The 19,267-nt window shown below is 38.8% G+C and overlaps 1 protein-coding gene across 10 annotated transcripts in view; it reads left to right on the forward strand.

The window, feature by feature from the left end:
- The window catches only part of LOC104864252 (serine protease inhibitor Kazal-type 7-like), a 57,210-nt gene extending 38,185 nt beyond the window's left edge, over positions 1 to 19,025 (forward strand). For 5 of the 10 annotated variants that reach the window (XM_010627101.3, XM_010627100.3, XM_033766770.1 and 2 more), the window contains 4 exons: positions 15,992 to 16,115; positions 16,678 to 16,703; positions 17,380 to 17,504; positions 18,794 to 19,025. In XM_010627101.3, the coding sequence (XP_010625403.1) occupies positions 16,055 to 16,115; positions 16,678 to 16,703; positions 17,380 to 17,504; positions 18,794 to 18,839 (258 nt within the window). In that variant the 5' untranslated portion in view covers positions 15,992 to 16,054 and the 3' untranslated portion in view covers positions 18,840 to 19,025. Of the gene's footprint in view, positions 1 to 2,778; positions 2,932 to 4,538; positions 4,657 to 5,458; positions 5,548 to 15,991; positions 16,116 to 16,677; positions 16,704 to 17,379; positions 17,505 to 18,793 lie in introns of all 10 variants that reach the window. The other 5 variants (XM_010627098.3, XM_010627097.3, XM_010627102.2 and 2 more) reach the window with 2 other exon arrangements.
- The last annotated feature ends 242 nt before the right edge of the window (positions 19,026 to 19,267 follow it).

A 19,267-nucleotide genomic window follows, 5' to 3' on the forward strand; every position in this document is an offset into this window, starting at 1 on the left:
ACTGCACCTTTTATATTTGATCATTGTTTATATTTGATCAAGCTCCCAATCTACCACCTGTGACACATAGGCCCTTTGCATGCCATTAGCAAGAACTCTATCAGGTCTGTTTAGCAAGAGTTTTGCTAGCCCAATGTGTTCTCTTATGGAATTTTCCATTCACCAACTCCTCCCCTTTCATACTGATTATAAATCTTCCCCTTCTTGTGCTGGGGTTTGAGATCAGTTTTTCTTCACTATGACAATATTGTCATAGTTTTTGCACAGTGTTGGTCTTATAATTTAAAAAATGTCAGAAAAAATGTTTTTTCAGTACTGGGGATTGAATCTAGAGATTAACACTGAGCCATATTCCCCCAGCCCTGTTTTTCACTTTTATGAAATTCTGAGACAGAGTCACACGGCCTTACTAAGCTGTCCAGGCTGACTCAGACTTGTCTTTGTAGGCATGCACCGCCACACCCAGCTGTGAGAGTAATTTTTAAACATCTCTGACATTTATGTTATATTTTTCTGATTCTGGTGTCTGTAGTCTCCCACTTTTTTGTATTCTCCTTTCTGGAATATGTAAAACTAAGTAATGTATAATATTTTCTTAGCCTAGATGAGAATAATGCATTATTTTTTATTTTCTTGATTACCGTTCCAAGTGGCCCTTTATTCTTCTAGAATGTGGCTATGAGCAGATCTAGATACCCCCTATTAAAAAAACCAATCTAGAAAATTCCACTCCACCCTCCAAAAAGAGTCAGATGCACATATATCTTGCTTAGGCCTACTTTATTCTAGAAGGAGACCAACACAATGGGACAAGATTAGGCAACTGGGCATAGTTCAATAGGAAGTGACGTCTATTTCTCATGATAGTTGCACTAAGAGGTATTTTGAAATCAGCTGACAGATTCGACACCTTTCCCACTGTGCACCTTTAAAGTATTCATCAGTTGCCCTGTGGAGAAAAATATCAACAGCCGAGAAACACTGAGCTCATAGCTTTTCGTTAGCAGCCAATCTTTACCAGTGAACTCTAAAAATATACTCAAGGTTCCCACTTACTGATATTTTAAAAGAGAATAACTTCAATTTAAAAATAATTTCATAACTAGTGCTGAATACCTAAGGGTGATGCTCAAAATGTTACACTTAGTTTACACCCTTGGAAACAATTCACATAGATTGTTCAATTGAAAGGAACTCACTCAGAAACCCATTTTCATAAAGTTGTCATTTTTATATTTAAAAAAGGAGCCTAAAGTATTTGCTACCCGTTAGATGATTATTTTCATTTCATAGGCAGTTTGAAAATCCTTAAAAAAAAACCTATATGTTTCTGTACCTTCTATATTACTCATTACTTCATTGTTTTGGAGCCAATGCTAACGTATATTGAAGATGACTTTTTTGTAAACTTTAAATTATTTTTGGCTATTTTGTTTTAAACTATGGTGTTTGTTATAGCTGCAAATATGTTTTGTTGAAATACTATACTCTGAAATAGAAAAAGTTATTCAGATTTTTCAGATATTTTCCTTTTTTTGGCACCAATTATTAGGGAATGCCAGCATTTCTAAGCCTAGTTATAGAAACTGAATAATAAATATGGCCTATGCTAACAGAAGTGGAATATAATTCTTAGGAAGGGGGAAATACCATACCCCAGAAATGATCAAGCATGTACTGAGAGAAACTTTGTAATAGCGTTCTATAAGGAGTTTAAGCAACAGATTGCCAAGGAGAAGGTGAGCTAAGTGTTCTTAAATTTCCCTTCAACTGGGAGATTCTAGGATTTTCTGATTCACTCTTCCTGCCGAGAATATGCAGGGATTCAATGACACCAGCGTCTCTCAAATGATATACATGAAAGGCTTCTATTTTGTAGTGTCAGTGTGAGATTCACGTATTCCTCATGCCCTGAGTCATTTCTCCAGTAGAGGGCCTTTTGTCTCTACACATAATTTTGCCCTCAATGTAACAACGAAAGCGTTTCAATACTTACTTAACTTCAGAGCAAAAAGAGCATTTATGGGAGTATATTTTGCCACTGTGATCCACAAATGGTGTCATATATCTGAGGACATAATATCTGTTTTCATAGTGGTAGCTTTTTATAACCACTGCTATCAATCTAGAATAAAGGCACATTAAAATCTACAAGTATGTCAATCAAATTTGTACCCCAGGATTTACAATTGTTCTTTCTCCTCTCTCTCTCTCTCTCTCTCTCTCTCTCTCTGGCTGTCTGTCTCTCTCTCTCTCTCTTTTTCTTTCTTTTTACCAGGAATCAAACTCAGGACCTTGCACTTGTGAGGCAGGTGCAGTACCACTGAGCTAAATCCCCAGCAAATTTATAATTTTTTAAGTTCACCGTGTTTTTAATATATTTCTCACAATCCAGTTGTCAGTCCTTATCAAATGCTTTTATATACACAAAATATAAGGATTTTTGTGTTAGATTAAAAATCACGAGTGACAAACATTTTACAGTAGTTGGTTATCATATCATAATTCATTTAAAATCAAATTTTTACATTATAGTGGTTGGTGCATCAGTTATCAGCACATAGGGATTTTTTACTAAATTCAACCATTCTCATGTGATAACAAAGAAGTCTGATACATTTTCTGCATGAATTACACTGCTATTTCTCTCTTTCTTTGAAAATGTCCAATATAAATACAACTGTGAAAATATTATAGGGTGATTACTACAATTTTAAGGACTTGATGCCTTTTACTCTTGATTATCAGTAACAAGCTCTCTGATATACACCTCCATAGCATGAAGACAGACAAATGTATTTTAACATTCTATGGGAAGCCAGTACTTTACATTGCTGCAGCAAGATCAAAGTGATGAACTGACCGGACAGCTGGTAGGAGATTCCCAAGAGGGGACTGTGTTATCTACGAGCTCATTAGAGAGTGTGAAAAGTAAGCACACACATTTTAATTCAGTTCCTAACTTCGTGACCCTGGGGCAGGTATTAAACTTCTTCAAGTCTTAATGTTTACCATCTCTCTCTCTCTCTCTCTCTCTCTTTTTTGGGGGGCTCCGGGGATCGAACTCAGGCCCTATGTATTTACAAGGCAGGCGGCAGTACCACTGAGCTAAATCCCTGGCCCAAGCCTTAATGTTTACTTGCAAAATAAAGGTAATAATAACTTCATTATAAGGCTGGAGTAAAAAATACAGGATGAGATATGGGTAAAATGCTTATCACTGCATGGCATGAAAAACACTAAATAAATAATTGTTGTTTTTCTCTTGGCTTCATGTCCAGGTCCAAGTAAATGCCAGTTTTATAGAAAATACTTTGTAACTCTAGCTTATTCTGTCCCCAACTTCCAAGCAGAATATTTCACTGTTGACTATCTCTGTTTGCATACCTCGAGATACATTCACACTCAAATTCATCTAGTTCTTCAGATATGTTCCCCTTGTTAATCGTTTCATTCATCAATTTCGATTCCTCGGATGTCCTAAGCTTTAGGGATAAGCTGAGTGATGCTCAGGCCAAGATTTGTAAGTGTGACACAAAGGGGCATCTCAGAGGCTAGCGCAGCAGATGTGAGACACCAGTGCCCTGTGTAAGTTTGTGCAAGTCGCATTGCATTTCTTCTTGTTCGCCCAAATTGCACAGCCAAGGTTTCTGTGCTACTTGCAATTACTACTAAGTCTTTTTTTTTTTCAGCTTTAATTGAGTTTATTGGTACATTTTAGGGATACAGTACAGTTACATTCATTGTTGGGATCTTGTACCTCTACATGACAAGTCTTGATTCTCATTTTTTTCCCCTTACCTCTGCCCTCCCTTCACCCCCTCCTCCCTTTCCCATCTACAAACACTTTATTTTCATCCTCTCACATTTTTTTCTTTTCCCTTTTTACTCTTCCCCTACCCATCCCACCTTCCCTACACCTTTAGCTCCTTCCTTCCCATTTATAAATGTCAGTAATCTTATTAGAATCTTATGCATTGTTGCAGATTATTCACACCAGGGAAACTATTCGGTATTTACACATGTGTGACTTATTTATTTCACTTAGGAGTATATCTTCAATATGTATCCATTTTCCTATGAATGAATCTATTTTCTCATTCTTTATGGCTGAGTAATATTCCATTTTATAGAAAAACCACGTCTTCTTTATCCAGTTTCCAACGGATGGGCAAATGGGCTGTTTCCAAGATTTAGCTATTCCAAACTGTGCCACTACTAATTCTTAACTTTCCTTAACCCTTAGTCTTTGCTCACAGTTATTAGATTGTGAAGGATGGCTTAAATCTGGGCTTGTCTGACTCCAAAATTTATATCTTAACTATACTTTTAGTAAGTAGAAGACATAAAGTAGTGAAGTATGAGTGTCTTCAGTTGGACCATTGTGGCTAGCTCATTAATCCTAATTCAATTCAAAACATTTTCCTTTCATGGTTATTTTGACTTTGGGGAAGAGCCAGAAGTCACATGGTGCTAGATCTGGTAAGCGGATGAGAACACACTGTCATGCTGATAAAGCCTGTGTTTTTATCGGACAGTACCAAGCAGCAGTATTCACCACATTTTTGATCATGCGTCATAAAACATTCATCTGAAGGCTTCCAGAAGTATTCAGAAAGTGGCAATAAGGATGAGATCAATGTGTTTGAAACAAGGGTATGTATCTTGGGAGGTAATAACAGCAACATGTCTCTTACTTTAATACATTTTTAAAAATTTAAACATTCATTGTATATTTCACTCAGGCCCCAGATCACAGAGGTAATAATAAAACGATGATTACTACTCACCATGTCTGAATGCTGGTTTAAAAGTTTTAGTACTACGCTTCGTTTTTCTTATTAATAAGAGTCATTTCCCTGATCCAAGCCATAAAGAAAAGTTAAAAAAAAATTATTTTCTTAGAGAAGTGTTCATGATCCATTTGATAATGATGAGAATCATGACTTATCTTTATTGATACTTTCCATGCCGTAGGCACTGTTCCAAGCCTTTTTCGAATATTATGGCTTTAAGTCCTGGAACAATCTTACAGTGCTGTTCCCCAGGGCCACATGAAAAAAGAAGCAGAGTTCAATCTAGGATGTTATTCGCATACAAATTACTCACAGCTTTGTTTTATCATCTCAATTTTAGAGACTGTGTCTAAAGTTTGAGAAATGAAACCAATTTTGGGACTCGAAAAGCAAAGCTTCAAACGCAGACATTTAGTGAATACATAATGTTAAATCTTTTGTCGCTATTCTAACTTTTTAAATTACATGTAAGTAGCACTTTTCTATCAAGATAGATGCACTGACTTGCTCATTTTTTAGTGTGGCACATTCTATAGAAACAGAGCATAGACAAGATGATATTAAATGAAACTCTGGAAGAAGCTACTCTTAGAGAAATAATTATTTTTATTTTCTCAGCTTGTGATAACAATATGTATCTCTCAAAACACTTTATCCAATAGCAACTTGAGGAAGAGAAGAAGGAGGAAGGCAGATTCCTGAGACTTAGTAAAGTTCTGAAGGGTGAAGTGGAGTCCATGGAGAGATTGAGGTGAGGAACCTCAAGGTAAAAGGAGGAAGCAAATGATACTTGCTCCCTGACTAGAAAGGAGGCTGGAGCCTACAAAGATGCAGTGTGACAGGGGACCCTGCAGGCCGCCAGGGAGAAATGCCCTCACTGGAGGGGAGCAGGGGGTGCTGTGCTGCAGTAGATGGTGAGTGACTCCATTCCAGACATCGCCAGGAGAAGGTGACTGACTGGATGCCATTTTGTAGTGGGACCAGTGGAACCTAGGGCTCAGAGCAGCCGTGGGTTGGCTCCATCTAAAGGTTACCAGTGTCTGGGTGAGGCCCAGGCCTGGGAGAGTTCCGTGGTCAGGGAGCCGAGATCAAGCTGGCAAGAAACACCCACATTGTTGTGGGATGAATAACTTGGGTTGCAGGTCCAAATCCAGAGACCAAGACCAGCCTGAACTTCTTCGGCTGAACCTGCACTCCACCGCATTCCTACCGCAGGCTTGTGAGGATCATCAGCACCCTGCCCTAATACTATTGCAGGCTTGCTGGGGTCATGCAATATAGATCTGGGCTCTGCCTGCTTCTTTCACCTACCAGAGACAGGAGAGACATTCCCTGAAGCAGACACTACCAAAAACCGCAGAAGACAGCCACAGGCTTGAAGGCACAGAGAAGTCTCTCTCAATCTCTTTCTCTGCTTGTATTTTTGTTTTTGGTTGTTTGGTCCTGTTTTTTCAAATATGTGAACTTTTTTTTTTTTAGTTTTTTCAGTTTTGTTTAGTTCTTGATTTGTTTCTTCTTTCTTTGTTTCCCTCCTGTCTTCTTCACCAGTCTTCTTCCTTTGTTCTTCAACCTTGCTTCTAATTTCTTTCTCTTCTGTTTCCCTTTCTTTTCCTTCTGTTCCTTTAAAGTTTTCTCACCAGAAGGTAAAAGTCACTCAGTGGAGGGGATATTTAATGACTATAAATTTCTGGCTTGTTTTATATTTTGTTAGGTACCTATAAAGTATGTGGAATTTTTCTTAACCTTTATCTTCCAATTTTTCTTTCTAAAGCAATGGCTTCTCAAAAGCACAAAACACTTGGGAAACTTGGTAAAAATACAAAGGCCCAAGTTCATCTTATTTTAATGAGTATTTTAATAGTCTATGTTAATTTTCTAGGTGATTCTAAAACACATCTGAGACTCTTTCCCACTGCACGTTCTACTCCTGCAAACCTTCAACAACTGACTTTAAGTTGGTGCAGAAAGGAAAAAGCAGGGCATGGAGTCACTGAGGAAGTGGCACGGGAAGGCAGCCTCTGTGACAGCTAGGTTGTTTTACCTGTACATGAAGAATTCTAACTTGGATTAAAAAAAAACACACACACACACAAAATGACAATGTATATTGTTTGTGACTGTTGTCTTGAGCTTCTTCCCCTTTCATAACGACTCAGCTTCCTCCTCTCAGTTGAGCCAAACCTGTCTTCCAGGTTCCTTTCAGCATCCTGGTGAGAACCTAAGTTTTCTCCTCCTATGTTCCTGAAACTAGCACCTCCTCGACTCCTCCATCTTCTGTGGCCTCACAGTTTATTCTCCATTTGTTCTTTATTTATTACGTCCATCATTCAGTCTCTTTTGTGATTCTTATTCACCTTAGTGACTCCCTCATTTCATCTGCTTTTATACCCTCGGTTTCCTCAGTTGTGTTATGGAGACCTGGAGTAGACCTTCACCTATAGGAAGGCTGGAATTCCTGGTACTTGTCCTTTCCCAGGATCCTTTCATCTAAATTGTTTCCCTACTGTCTTCATATAGGCAGATGTCCTTCTTCTCTGATGTCCTTAACACATCCTTTCCTGCCTTTTATAAATGTTATCTGTGTTTGTAGAGCTGACTTTGAAAACACTGGTGCACCTTCGCTAGCTCTGGTGATTAAACTCTCTTCAGTTGCTCCATGCTTGTCAGCTGGCCTCTGACAAGATTTGCATCCCTCCCTCAACATACAGGTCATTTTCCCCTCAGCGACTCTTTAGCCCTCAGTTGTTCGCTGATCCCAGATGTCCCTATATATGGAGCAATAGCCATCTCTGGAATTTCTCAAACTTTTTCCTACGATGTCCATTCCAAGATTTCCATTCTCTTCATTTCTTCAACTTTTCTAATTTCTTCTTGCGTGTCCCTTCAGCTATCATCACCTGACCTTGCCAACCCTCTCAAGTTCTGATGGTCCCCAGTGATTTTTGGAACCTGTTCTGCTGCTGATATCTTCCTAGAGCATCAGCTTCTATTGCTTATTGGCCTAGGTAGTCTCTATTTCTTTAATTCTTTCAAACTTTTAGCTGATTTTAATCTTCAGCCCCTTAGACCCTTATAATTATTCTAGATTTTCCCACTTACTACGTGCACAATCCACATTTGATCCTCTCCTCTCTTTCCTGAGTTCAACTTCCCTGTTGTTTGCTTCTTATTCACTTTGTTTTCCTCCAGTTGATGTTAGTTACCCACCTACTCATTTCCTAAAACTGCTCCCATATTTCACACTATGCCCATCTGATAATAATCCCTGCTGGGAATTAGCCAACCACAGATTGTTGGCACCGTCCTCTGCCAAGCTGCCTATACTCACAACAACCGCAAGTTCAGGAGTTCCTCTGACTTCCTTCAGGTTCCATCATTTTTTAGAAGGCATCACAGAACTCTGTGAAAACTATTACAAATATGGTTAGAATTGATTATGGAAAAAGATACAGGTTAAAATCATCTCAAGAAAAAGACACAGGGAATGGACAGGGCAAAGCTTACTTTATCCTCCTCCTCCTGTGGAACCGGGACACATTGCTTCTGATGTGGCATCAGTGTATACAGTACACATGGAGCACTGCCAACCAGGAAAGTTAGGTAAGTTATTGTGTCAGAGTTTTTATTAGGGCTTCATTACAGAAGCGTGATTGATTACTCAGTGTTGAACTCCGTCTCCAGATCATCTGATACCTAGTGACCTAAAGCTCCCACCTGCCTCACATCTTTCTGGTAAGGTTTATCCACACTCAAGTTTGGCCAGCTCCCGTCTTCTTAAGTCATCTGCTTGTTCCTCAACCCAGTCCAACCAGTCTTCAAAATGCCCTCGGTATCAATCTCACATACTTTTCCAGTGAAATGGTATGCCATTTTCTTGGTACGCAGTGGATGAAATGTGGTCATGCCTTGTAGAACTAAGGGCACTGGAGTGTTTACCCCAAAGAAGAAGGAAAATATGTCTTCTATATAGATATGGTTATTCTCTCTCATGCCATTGGCAAGGATCAGGAAGCCGGCTTCTGGGTAGAGATGTACAGAATAGCTCTCTCACACCTTGATGGCAAGGGTCCAACTGGGACCTTGAGGTTGAAGGACCTTGTCACCTTTGAACAATACAGATTATGTCACATTTTTCATCACCATCTTCTGTCCTGTGTTCCATATATGTATGTATATATATATATTTTTTTTTTCATTCTATGTCACTATAAATATGCTGAAAATAGAAACAGTCTGGAGTATATACACATCCTTCCCACCACCAAACACTTACAGAGTTGTGTTTTTTGCTGACAGATTCATTAAACAAACACTTTCCTCCTCTGTACCTTCCTCCCATCTGTTCATGGTCCCTGAAATATTAGAGGTGCTCATTAGATTCTACTGATCAGATGAATTCATAAAATCTTATAGTTAAATGCCACCCTATCTCAAAGACTCACTCTAGCTCAGAGAAATAATTGCATAAACAAAATATTACATTATACATTCATATAAAGATTTGCCCTTAGGAGGTATATAGTCTAAACCTGATTTTTTTTAAAAGGAAGTAGAAAAGTATGAAAATAATGATAATTAAATAGTTATAAAGAAATTTTTACTAAACTGCTGAAATTCAAAAGGTCTTATTTGATTGAAAAAGTCAGGAAAAAGAGAAAAAGACATGCAGTTTTCACTGGCTTCAAGGATAGCTAATATATTTTTTCAGTTATATTGAAGGACCTCCAGCCACCATATACAATATAAAAATAAAGGAAATAAAACTGTAGGATATTTTGAAATGTCAGTGAGCAATTCTTTTGAAAAACAGGAATGTATTATCAGGGTAGTAAACTACACTGACTGAAATGATAGATATGGTTGAATTTGAAGAGAACTCTGTACTTTACTAAAGAAAAAGAAAGCCAATGACATTTTTTTCTTTTTTTCCCCTCATTGAGTTTATTGGTACATTTTAGGTGTACAGTACAGTTACATTCATGACATTTTTAAGGAGGAGTCTGGGTCAGATCTGTGTTTTAGACTGGATATGGTAGATCTAGAAGAGAAAAAAGGTTTAGATTTAGCACAGGGTTTTTTTTTTTGTCATTTTGTTTGGTTTTTTAAACTATTCTGTGGAATAAGACAATGAGAGATTGGGGTCACAACTGAAGAAGGAAAATTTTCTGAGGGTCATAGTGCTCTTTTGGGTACATTGTGGGTGCAGAGGGCTGGTTCCAAGTGAGAGAAGTCCTGAAGAGAGAAGTCTGCTTTGCATATCTGAGGGTGTATGTTCGGGATAGCTGAGGGGAAGAGGACCCCTGCTTGTTTGCTTCACACGGTGTCTCAAAGGGCTGACAGAGGGTGGTCCTGGGAATAGAGGCCATATCACCAATGGGACAACACGAGGCCAGTATTGAGGCCTAGAGCTCAAAACTTCGAAAAACCTTGGCAAGGTCAGGGAGGCATGCGGTTTTTCTGTAAGGAAATGCCAGGTACTTGAAGAAAAGTGTTAGTATGTATGTGGTGAGGAAGATAGATTGAGCTGTTACCCCCACATCAGGTTGAAGCCCTAACCCTTCATGTGACTATATCCTGAGGTATGGTCATGAAGGAAGTGATTACAGTTAAATGAGGTCGTACCAGTGGGGTGCAAGAGCAGTAGGGCTGGTGTCCTTATGAGAAGATCAGCCCCCAGGTGCATGTGCACTGAGCAAAAAACAGGTGGGAACACAGCAAGGAGGATGCTGGGACAGTTTTAATAGCCTGGATTGGAGGGGCTAGGCCTAGTCCTTCCCCTTCTCCTTTTCCTGTATGTCCCTGTCACACTCCCTCCGTTTCAGTTTCCTGAAACAACCCCACTATGATCAGCCTCTTGTGTGCACCGGGGCAGTGACCTAGCGATCTAAATCTACACCCATTAATTGGAGCCACCCAGAGCCATCATGAATCTCCAGGAAAAAATTGTTTTTCCTGTTCATTCTATCATCTTGTTCCATCACGGGAGCTGTTTATCCTCAGTAGCTCAAAAAGATTAAATGCAGCTAATGCAAATATAAATAGATCCCTGCTTCAGCTAACTGCTTATTCCCCTAAGAGGAAGGAAATATAATCCTGCTATATACAAGTTTAATATAGAAGTGTCCAAATCTCAAGGTTACTGTGCCCCTGTCCACACAAGGGCCTTATCACACTGGGGCTGTATCAGGAAAAAAAAAAAGGAAAGGAAAATGAACTAGAGTGAGTGGAGGGAAGGGAGAAGAACAAGACTACAATTAGTCCGGCCAAATCCAAGACTGTCATTTAAAAGCTGCCTCAGGAGGCCTTAAGGTTACTGCTTGTCAGAAGAAAGGAGCCCTGGGGACGGGGCACTTTTGGTGCAACGATTAGGAGGGGGAAACAATACACTCGCAGAGTTCTTTACCCTACTTAGCCTCACTTCTCAGTCTCATTTATTGTTGTGCATATTAGTGTTCTGAGGGTGGATTTTTAACTTAAAAATATGAAGAGTGAAGCATTAATCTCACTAGATTTGGGGAAAGAGGGTGCTCAGGATGGAGAAGAGACTGTCACAGCACTGCTCATGGGGCAGGGGGGCCGGGATTTAGCTCAGTGGTTCCATCGCCTACCTCGGAAGTGCAAGGTTCCAAGTTTGATCCCTGGTGCCAAAAAAAAAAAAACAAAAAAGAAAGAAAAAAAAGAAAGAAACATGGTGCAGAGGACAGGGAAGAAACCCTCAGTTCCTGGTCTCCTGGTTCCCTGTCGTCCTGCTCCCTACTGGGACCCCTCCCTCTTTCCAGAGGCTCTTCACCCATGAAAACCCAACATACTGCCCTAGAGCCCAGCTCTCCCAATGCACATTTGAAGTATCAGCTGTCCGAATCTGGTTCTGGTAGTTTTATTCCTATTATTTTCCTGTCCAATGTGTTTGCAAATCTATTTCCTAGATTTAGATTCAAAGACAACACACCAGAATGGTTAAAAAGCATCATCTCTTTAGCTTAAATTAGGCCGCCTCACCAAGATTCTGCTGCTTTGGCTAAATAACAAGGGGAATACCTATCTCATAAGACTGTTTTAAGTTTGAAATGAGATAACACATGTAGCAGGTGTAGCATAGTTCTAGCACATAGTAAGTACTTAACACCATACATGGTTCATATTTTTATGATATTCCATCCTACAGCCTACTATTTCTGTACCTGGATTATTGGCCGGTACAGGGCTGGCTTCCCTCTGTCCCTCCAACTAACTCAGCCAGGAACTCTCCATGGGTACCCTGCCCCAGTCCAACTCCCTCACACTTCCCTAGCCCTCCAGTGAGGAATCATACTCTTTCGTGACACCCAAAGTCTACCAGGGGAAATTCCCAATACTCTCAAACTTCTGTCTTTGCTTCATTTTTATGGTCTTCTGCATTAATTTCACCCTGCCTTCCCTAGGATAAACCCATGGTCATAGTGAGCCTCTCTTACAAGTCCATCACCCTTCAATGTTGGGTGGATCACTTTTCATATTTATCGGCTTCGTTTCTAATCCCTAAAAGACCCTCCATAGTTTGCAACTTAGCATGCAGCTGGAAAATTTCCTCTGTATATGAATAAGTGCTTAAAACCCCGAACAGCCTCACATCTGACCCCTTGAACCTCAATTTTCTCACACCTTTGAATCCAGAGAACTTAGTCTTCACCTATCCTTCATTATTTGTATTGGATACACCCTGAGAATCATTAACTCAGCCCCACCCCTAAAAAGTTAAATCTGTCACTTTGCCTTCTAGCTGCAGCTTCATAAACAATTGCTCATATTCTCAACACCTGCCCAGTCTATGTTTTGCCTACATTCTAATCGTGTAAATGTTTGCACCTTGCAAATCAATCAGAACTTTCTAGAATACACTTGATTCTCTTCCAAGCCTTGCTACCTTCTGACTAAGTATTTATGGTCCCCTTAAATCTCAGATGTATTCATTTTCTGTACACAAAACCACTGTCAATTTTTATTGGATGTCTTAATGTGACTTAAGAGAAATACACAGCGTGGTATTATTTAATCCTTATAAAATCTAGTCCTGACTTTGCCTAGCATCAATCTCTCCGTCCACTGTTGATTATATGACATGTTACCATTGGTGTCTACACCATGTCCCTTCCATCCATCCATCCTGAAGCTATCAGAGCAGCCCAGTTCTTAAAGGAATGCTAGCATTTAACAACACCTTCCTTACAACCAACACCTTCATCTCTCCTTCCCTACTTTTCAAAATATCGGTCTCTATATTCACATACTCATATGTGTCTTGTATGTCAAAGGGAGTGGTATTTCGTCAGCACTCTGAATTTTATTTTATTTTTTTTCTCATTGAGTTTATTGGTACATTTTAGGGATACAGTACAGTTACATTCATTGTTGGGCTCTTGTACCTTTACATGCCAGGTCTTGGTTCTCATTTTTCCCCACACCCCTGCCCTCCCTTCACCCCTCCTCCCTTTCCTATTTACAAAAATATTTTTTCCATTCTTTTTTGTTTTCTCATATTTTGTCTTTGCCCTTATTTCCTTTCCCCTACCCTTCCCACTTCCCCTACACCTGTAACCCTTTTCTTCCTATTTCACATTGTCAATTATACCATTTGGACCTTTTTTTACACTTTTAGTTTTTCACACCAGAGAAATTGTTTGGTATTTACACATATATGACTTACTTATTTCACTTAAGAGTATGAAGTGCTCTGAATTTTACTTCCGATCCTTCTCTGTGACTTTAATTAGCCACCTTCTCAATGTATCTTACGTTTCTTCTTGCTCCCTTTGTCTTTAAGACAGAATCTGTCTATCCAAGATATTGCTGAAGCCTCAGCTCCTTTCATTCTTATCTTCTCTTTGAAAATTGAACATCTAAAAATAATTTCTGTTTCTGTATTTCCATGTCATACTGATCATCTTGTGATCACGTTCTTCTTTCTGGTAAAGATGCATTTTCAGACTAATAAATACATTTCACCTTGAAACATAATGGCATAATGGCTTTTTCTTGGTATCTGTTGCCTTTAAACTTTCATAGCAAACAATAAAACTTACAATTACCTTTCTTTATTGAATCTTCACTTCTTTTCCAAGACAGGACTCTGCGTGCCTCCTCCATTAATTGCACCATGGTCTTGGGATTACCGAAATCCTCTCTGAGCCTCAACTTACTCATTGGTAAATTAAAGTAATAAAAACTTCTTCTTCAGTGAGTTGTCATGAAGATCACAGTCCATATCATTACGCATTATATATTGAGATCTGATTATAAGCTTGGCTCACACAGACACACATTATCCACACATGCACATCCATAAGTGATTTTATATATATAAAATCATGCCCTGATAACAATGTTTCAGTCAATGACATACCACATATACAATGTTCATCCCATGTGATTATAATGAAGCTAAACGTTTCTATTGTTTTGCAATGCTATGTGCATCATAATGTCATGGTGCAATATATTGCTCACCTGTTTGTAATGCTACTCATTTAAATAATTCTACTGTACTTCCAGGGATATAAAAATATAGCACTTGTGTATAGTACATAATACTTGATAATGACTATGTTACTGATTTATGTATTTACTGTACTATATACTTTATGTTTACTATTTTAGGGTGTACTTTTTAAACATATATAAAAAAAGGTTACTGTAAAAACAGTATGCCCTGCTGTGCCAGCTACAAATTCACAATCTGATGTTTACTGTCACTTGTAACATATTTAAATAACACATTTAAATACACTAAGCTTTAGAACAAAATTTCTTGTGAATAACTCCAATTATACAACTCTGATTTGGCTAACAGTGAGTTCCACTGAACAGGGCTGAAGAAACAAGATATAGGTGGTATCTATGTTGTTTATCAACTACAGACATTCCTCATTGTACCTATTTAACTACCAAGTTCTGTATCTACAACTGAGTCATTAAATGAATCGGTCATTAAATGAATTGTGTATAGAATGTGTGTTACAATATTTAGAATAAATGGTCAAAGAAACTCCAACCTGAAAACTTTATTTATATTTGCATAACTCTTATGTGAAGTACTGTAATGTATAACAGAACGTAAAACTACAATACTGTACTATACAGTACAATCAGCAAAAATTACAGTACTGTTAAACAAGGTGTAGTGTATAAAAAAAGATATTGAGGCTCTAGAAACAAGATGTAAAAAACTGTATAAGAAAAAGACAGGTCATAAGTCCAAGTGGTGGGTTGTAAGTCTGAATAGTGTGCCTCATTCATAAGTCCCAACAGTTGTTAAACATTTAGGTCATTAAATGAAGAACGTGGGAACTTCCAATTTCTACCCTTCTGGCTTTGAGAGGAAAACATAAGGTCAATTGAAACTACTCTGAGACTTCTCTGGCTGAGTGAGGCCATGTGACAGTCACATGGCAGTCATGTCCCTTCTGGGCTAGAATATTTATTTCACTGCTAACAAAGGAAATCCTCGGGAGTCCATCTTCACTTCATCTGGCAGCTCTGTTCCAAACAAAGACAATTCTGTCCAGTTGGCAGCCAGAGTGAAGGCAATGCCGCAACATTAGCTGACCGCTGTATAGAGTTTGTATTGTTTGCAGTCACTGAAATCACAGGGTTATATGTTACCATGGTATCATCAAGCCCTCCTGATCGCCAAAGGCCCACAGCTTATGAATGACTTATGCAAGATCCCATAACTAGAAATGTGAAAGGCAGTGTATCAATCCTCTTCTACAAGCTTCTTGAATGCTAAAGCTGCTGTTCTTTTCAGCAGCTTGCTACATAGGTTCATTCCTTTGAAAATAAAACATTTTCCCATGAATCAAAACATAAACCCTGTTATTATCTGTCCAATTTGAGTTAATATCTTTCATTTTGATAAAATAAAGGAAATTTGAATTTTTCACAACTAGGCCAAAGTGCTCAGACTTAATCTCTTCTATATGAACTTTCGAATTCTAAGAAACAGTTCTCACCTTCAGGACAGGCAGAAAAATACTTCTCACTTCGAATAATCAAAGTCTTGCTCAGAGAGGCAGTAGCAATTAAGTCACAAGGAGTGCAACACCACCCAGGGTGTCACAAGTATTGAGATCCGTTCACAGCCCAAACTGACTGTGGTTTACCTCACAGGAAAGGTGGAGGAACCAAGGCTCACCATATAAACATGACCTCTTTCCTAGGGCATGGCTCATTCAGCTGTGTGACAACCTCAGAGTAGCCTCTGCACAACAACCATCTCTGCCATGAAGGTCCTTTGGGGTCTTCTTGTGCTGTGTGCACTGAGCCATTTCTGCAGCAGTTCAGGTGAGTGTCTTCATTTTATAAGGACACCTGAAGCAGTGGTGTTATTAGATGTCACTGCTCAGGTGCAAACATGAAGAGAAACTTAGATGTCTTCTCAAATCAACGTAGGAGGATAAAAATAAAACACAATTCTCTAGAGACCAGTGGCCAATGATTAAATATTTATATAGTAAAAAACTATAAAATTAAAGCAAGTTGCTGACACTTTACAGATGTTCTATTCCTTTCTCTTATATCAGTTACATGGGAGAGGATTTCAGGATCTTAGGAGTGATGCCTGCAGTCTTTAGTGCTGCTGACTCTCAACCATTGTCAAAGACACTGTAAACTCCAGAAAACACCTCTTAATCAATAAAGAGAGGAAATCCAGGCAATTCTCTTGCCTGAAACAAGGGCCATTCAACTTCCTCTTATATATCTAGGATTTTGCATGAGTTTGAGAGTATGGTGAGACTCATTGCCAGGGGACATGGGTGGTCTTTAATTAGAGGATAAAACATACATTAATTAATGAGATCTCAATGCCTTGCTTGATTGTTCGCATTTTATCTGTCTCTTTCAGAAGTCAACAGTATGGCTTTAACAACTGTAAGTATGTCAAATAATATTTTAATGTCAGTTGCTATTGGCTGTTTATTAGCTAACAAATACTTCTGAAACATATATGCTTTATTAATTCTACATGTATAATTAATCAAAGGGGTAGTCAAATAGATACTGAAATATTTCGCTCTCCAGAATGCAAGTGAAGAAATATGGAAGAAATATAATAACTATGCTCTCCACCAAATAATTTCTCTTAAATCCAGAGTTAAAAAAAGAGGGCTGATTTTCAGTTGAGATATGTTATGTTTTTATGGGAGGGGCAGTGTATGAGAGACTGTGCAGAGAGGCCTTGATTCAGTTCCACAGGCTTTGGATTTAATTCCCAACTCTAGCATTTATAATCATTGACTTTATACAAGTTGTATCTCTTTTTAAGCTTTAATTTCTCTATCTTTAAATAGAAGACTTAGTAGTTGACATTCTTCTAGTCAATTCTTCTAAATATTAAGCAAACTAAATTCATGCAGACTTCAATTAAATGCTTGCCATAGAAATCACTAAATAGAATCAGTATGTCTGGTCCTCATATGTAACATTTTGCATAAAAGTAGTCTCAGCAACATCAGGACATCTGAACTTGAACTTCCAGAACTTATAGCTAAGGGGAACTTAGCTTGAGGTCAGGTAGGAAATGCAGACATCTCTTGTGTTTGACTAGGTTGACTGCAGCATTTACAGGAAGTACCCAGTGGTGGCCATCCCTTGCCCCATCACATACCTGCCAGTCTGTGGTTCTGACTATATCACCTATGGGAATGAATGTCACTTGTGTACAGAGAGCTTGTGAGTACTTCATGGGGAGAAAAAGAGGGCTGGGGCCAGAGCTGTCCACTACAGTCCCTCCTGTTTCCTGCAGCCTACTTAACTCCCCATAAGCTGTACTTACTCCCACCCAGAACAGCCAACATGGATAGAAAACCGTCGTACGGTCATATCACAATTGGGCCAGACCCTTCAATTTCTGTTTGTCAGTTGTGCAAGACCGTGATTTCTCAAACGGAAGTCCATGGAGTCCAGAGGTTCAGTTAGGAGCAAGCCAGGAATCGCCAGAGGATCTCCTACTGAAAGTTCAGTTTTTGCCTGTTTTCAATAGTGGAATTCCACAAAATATCTTGTCTAAAGATAAGGTCCTGGATTCCACATCATAACAGAAAGGCAAACTGCTATCCTACATGACATTTAATATACTTACCAATCTTAAATACAGCTTGATTCTGAGACATATTCAGATCTTTATCTTCAGTTTCTTAAAGGATCTAAGTATTCTTTTGCCTTGAGAAAAACTAGGCAACTAAAATGATTGTACTTGGACCAGGATCCCATGGACAGGTTTTGTTTAGGTATTTTGTTTGGCATGCACAGTGTTTTTTGAAAAACTGTAGCCAGGCAGATGTCTCCTTTTTGAGTAAAAAACATACAATTGCTACCTCACACCAAGACTACTTCATATCATTAATAACTCTTCTAAGCCACTAGCCTTTCGCTACTTATTTTAGATCTTGTATTTTTCATTTTTGTGGTTATCTAGGAAGTTAGAATGTCAAGTTAGGCCAGCACCCAAAAGGATGTGTTTACCTATCTCTTTTCTTTTGAGGATGTTTCATTTCACAAAAGGGAAGATTCTCTCACAGAGACACAACTGGGCTCACGGCAAAAAAAAAAAAAAAGTTGTATTCCAGGGACTCTGAGAGGAAAATATGGTGAAGTCCCCTTCAGTAATGCACAATGCAGCTTCCTCACAGGCCTCACTGGCCAGGAAAAGCTGAGGGACAGGCCACCTCCACTTTCCTTGTCAAAATTCTTGTCTGTGTTGTGTTGTTTTAAGACATCAAGGATAAGTGGGCCCTGGGATTGGTGAAGGGAGCAGATGGAGTGGAATTATCACATGGCTGCAGAAATCCTGCTCTTGCCTTAGGCAGAAGCTCCGCAAAGGAAAAGCAAGACTTTTCTGGAACCTAGTTTTCTTATCTGTAAGAGGAAACCCTACCTCATAATCTCTATATGTTTCAGCTGTAATATCATACGTATTTTGTCTCATATAAATTAACCTTGTTAACTATTTCTTTCCTTAGGAAAAGTAATGGAAAGATTCAGTTTCTTCATGAAGGACAATGCTAATTTCTTGCTGGATGTGGATAGAGAGCAATGATATTTTTTCATCTTCATCATTCCTAACTCTTATTTTTTTCTCTGCTTATGTTCTGGGTGGGGGCAAAGCCAGATTCAGTCATCACTGTTGAATGGAGAAATGTGTTCTTTTGTGAAAACTTATGCCTTACTGACAGACTGGATTTTTTTTACCTCAATAAAGAATCTCTCTAGAAAAATTTATCATTAGCTTTGTTTTTATTAGTATCTTAGATCAAGTGTGATATCTCTATAAAAATCTAGAAACATGCAATTCTTCTATTTTTGTACAAAGTATCCCAGGGGGCTTCCAAGAAACATGTGTCCATAAACACTTGCACATACATGCATGGGCATGTGCATGTGAGTGTACACGCATGCACACACACACACACACACACACACACACACACGCGCGC

This window comes from Fukomys damarensis, unplaced genomic scaffold (genome assembly GCF_012274545.1).
Source record: "Fukomys damarensis isolate Sample0158 unplaced genomic scaffold, DMR_v1.0_HiC HiC_scaffold_3, whole genome shotgun sequence".
In the NCBI taxonomy this organism is placed as follows: domain Eukaryota; kingdom Metazoa; phylum Chordata; class Mammalia; order Rodentia; family Bathyergidae; genus Fukomys; species Fukomys damarensis.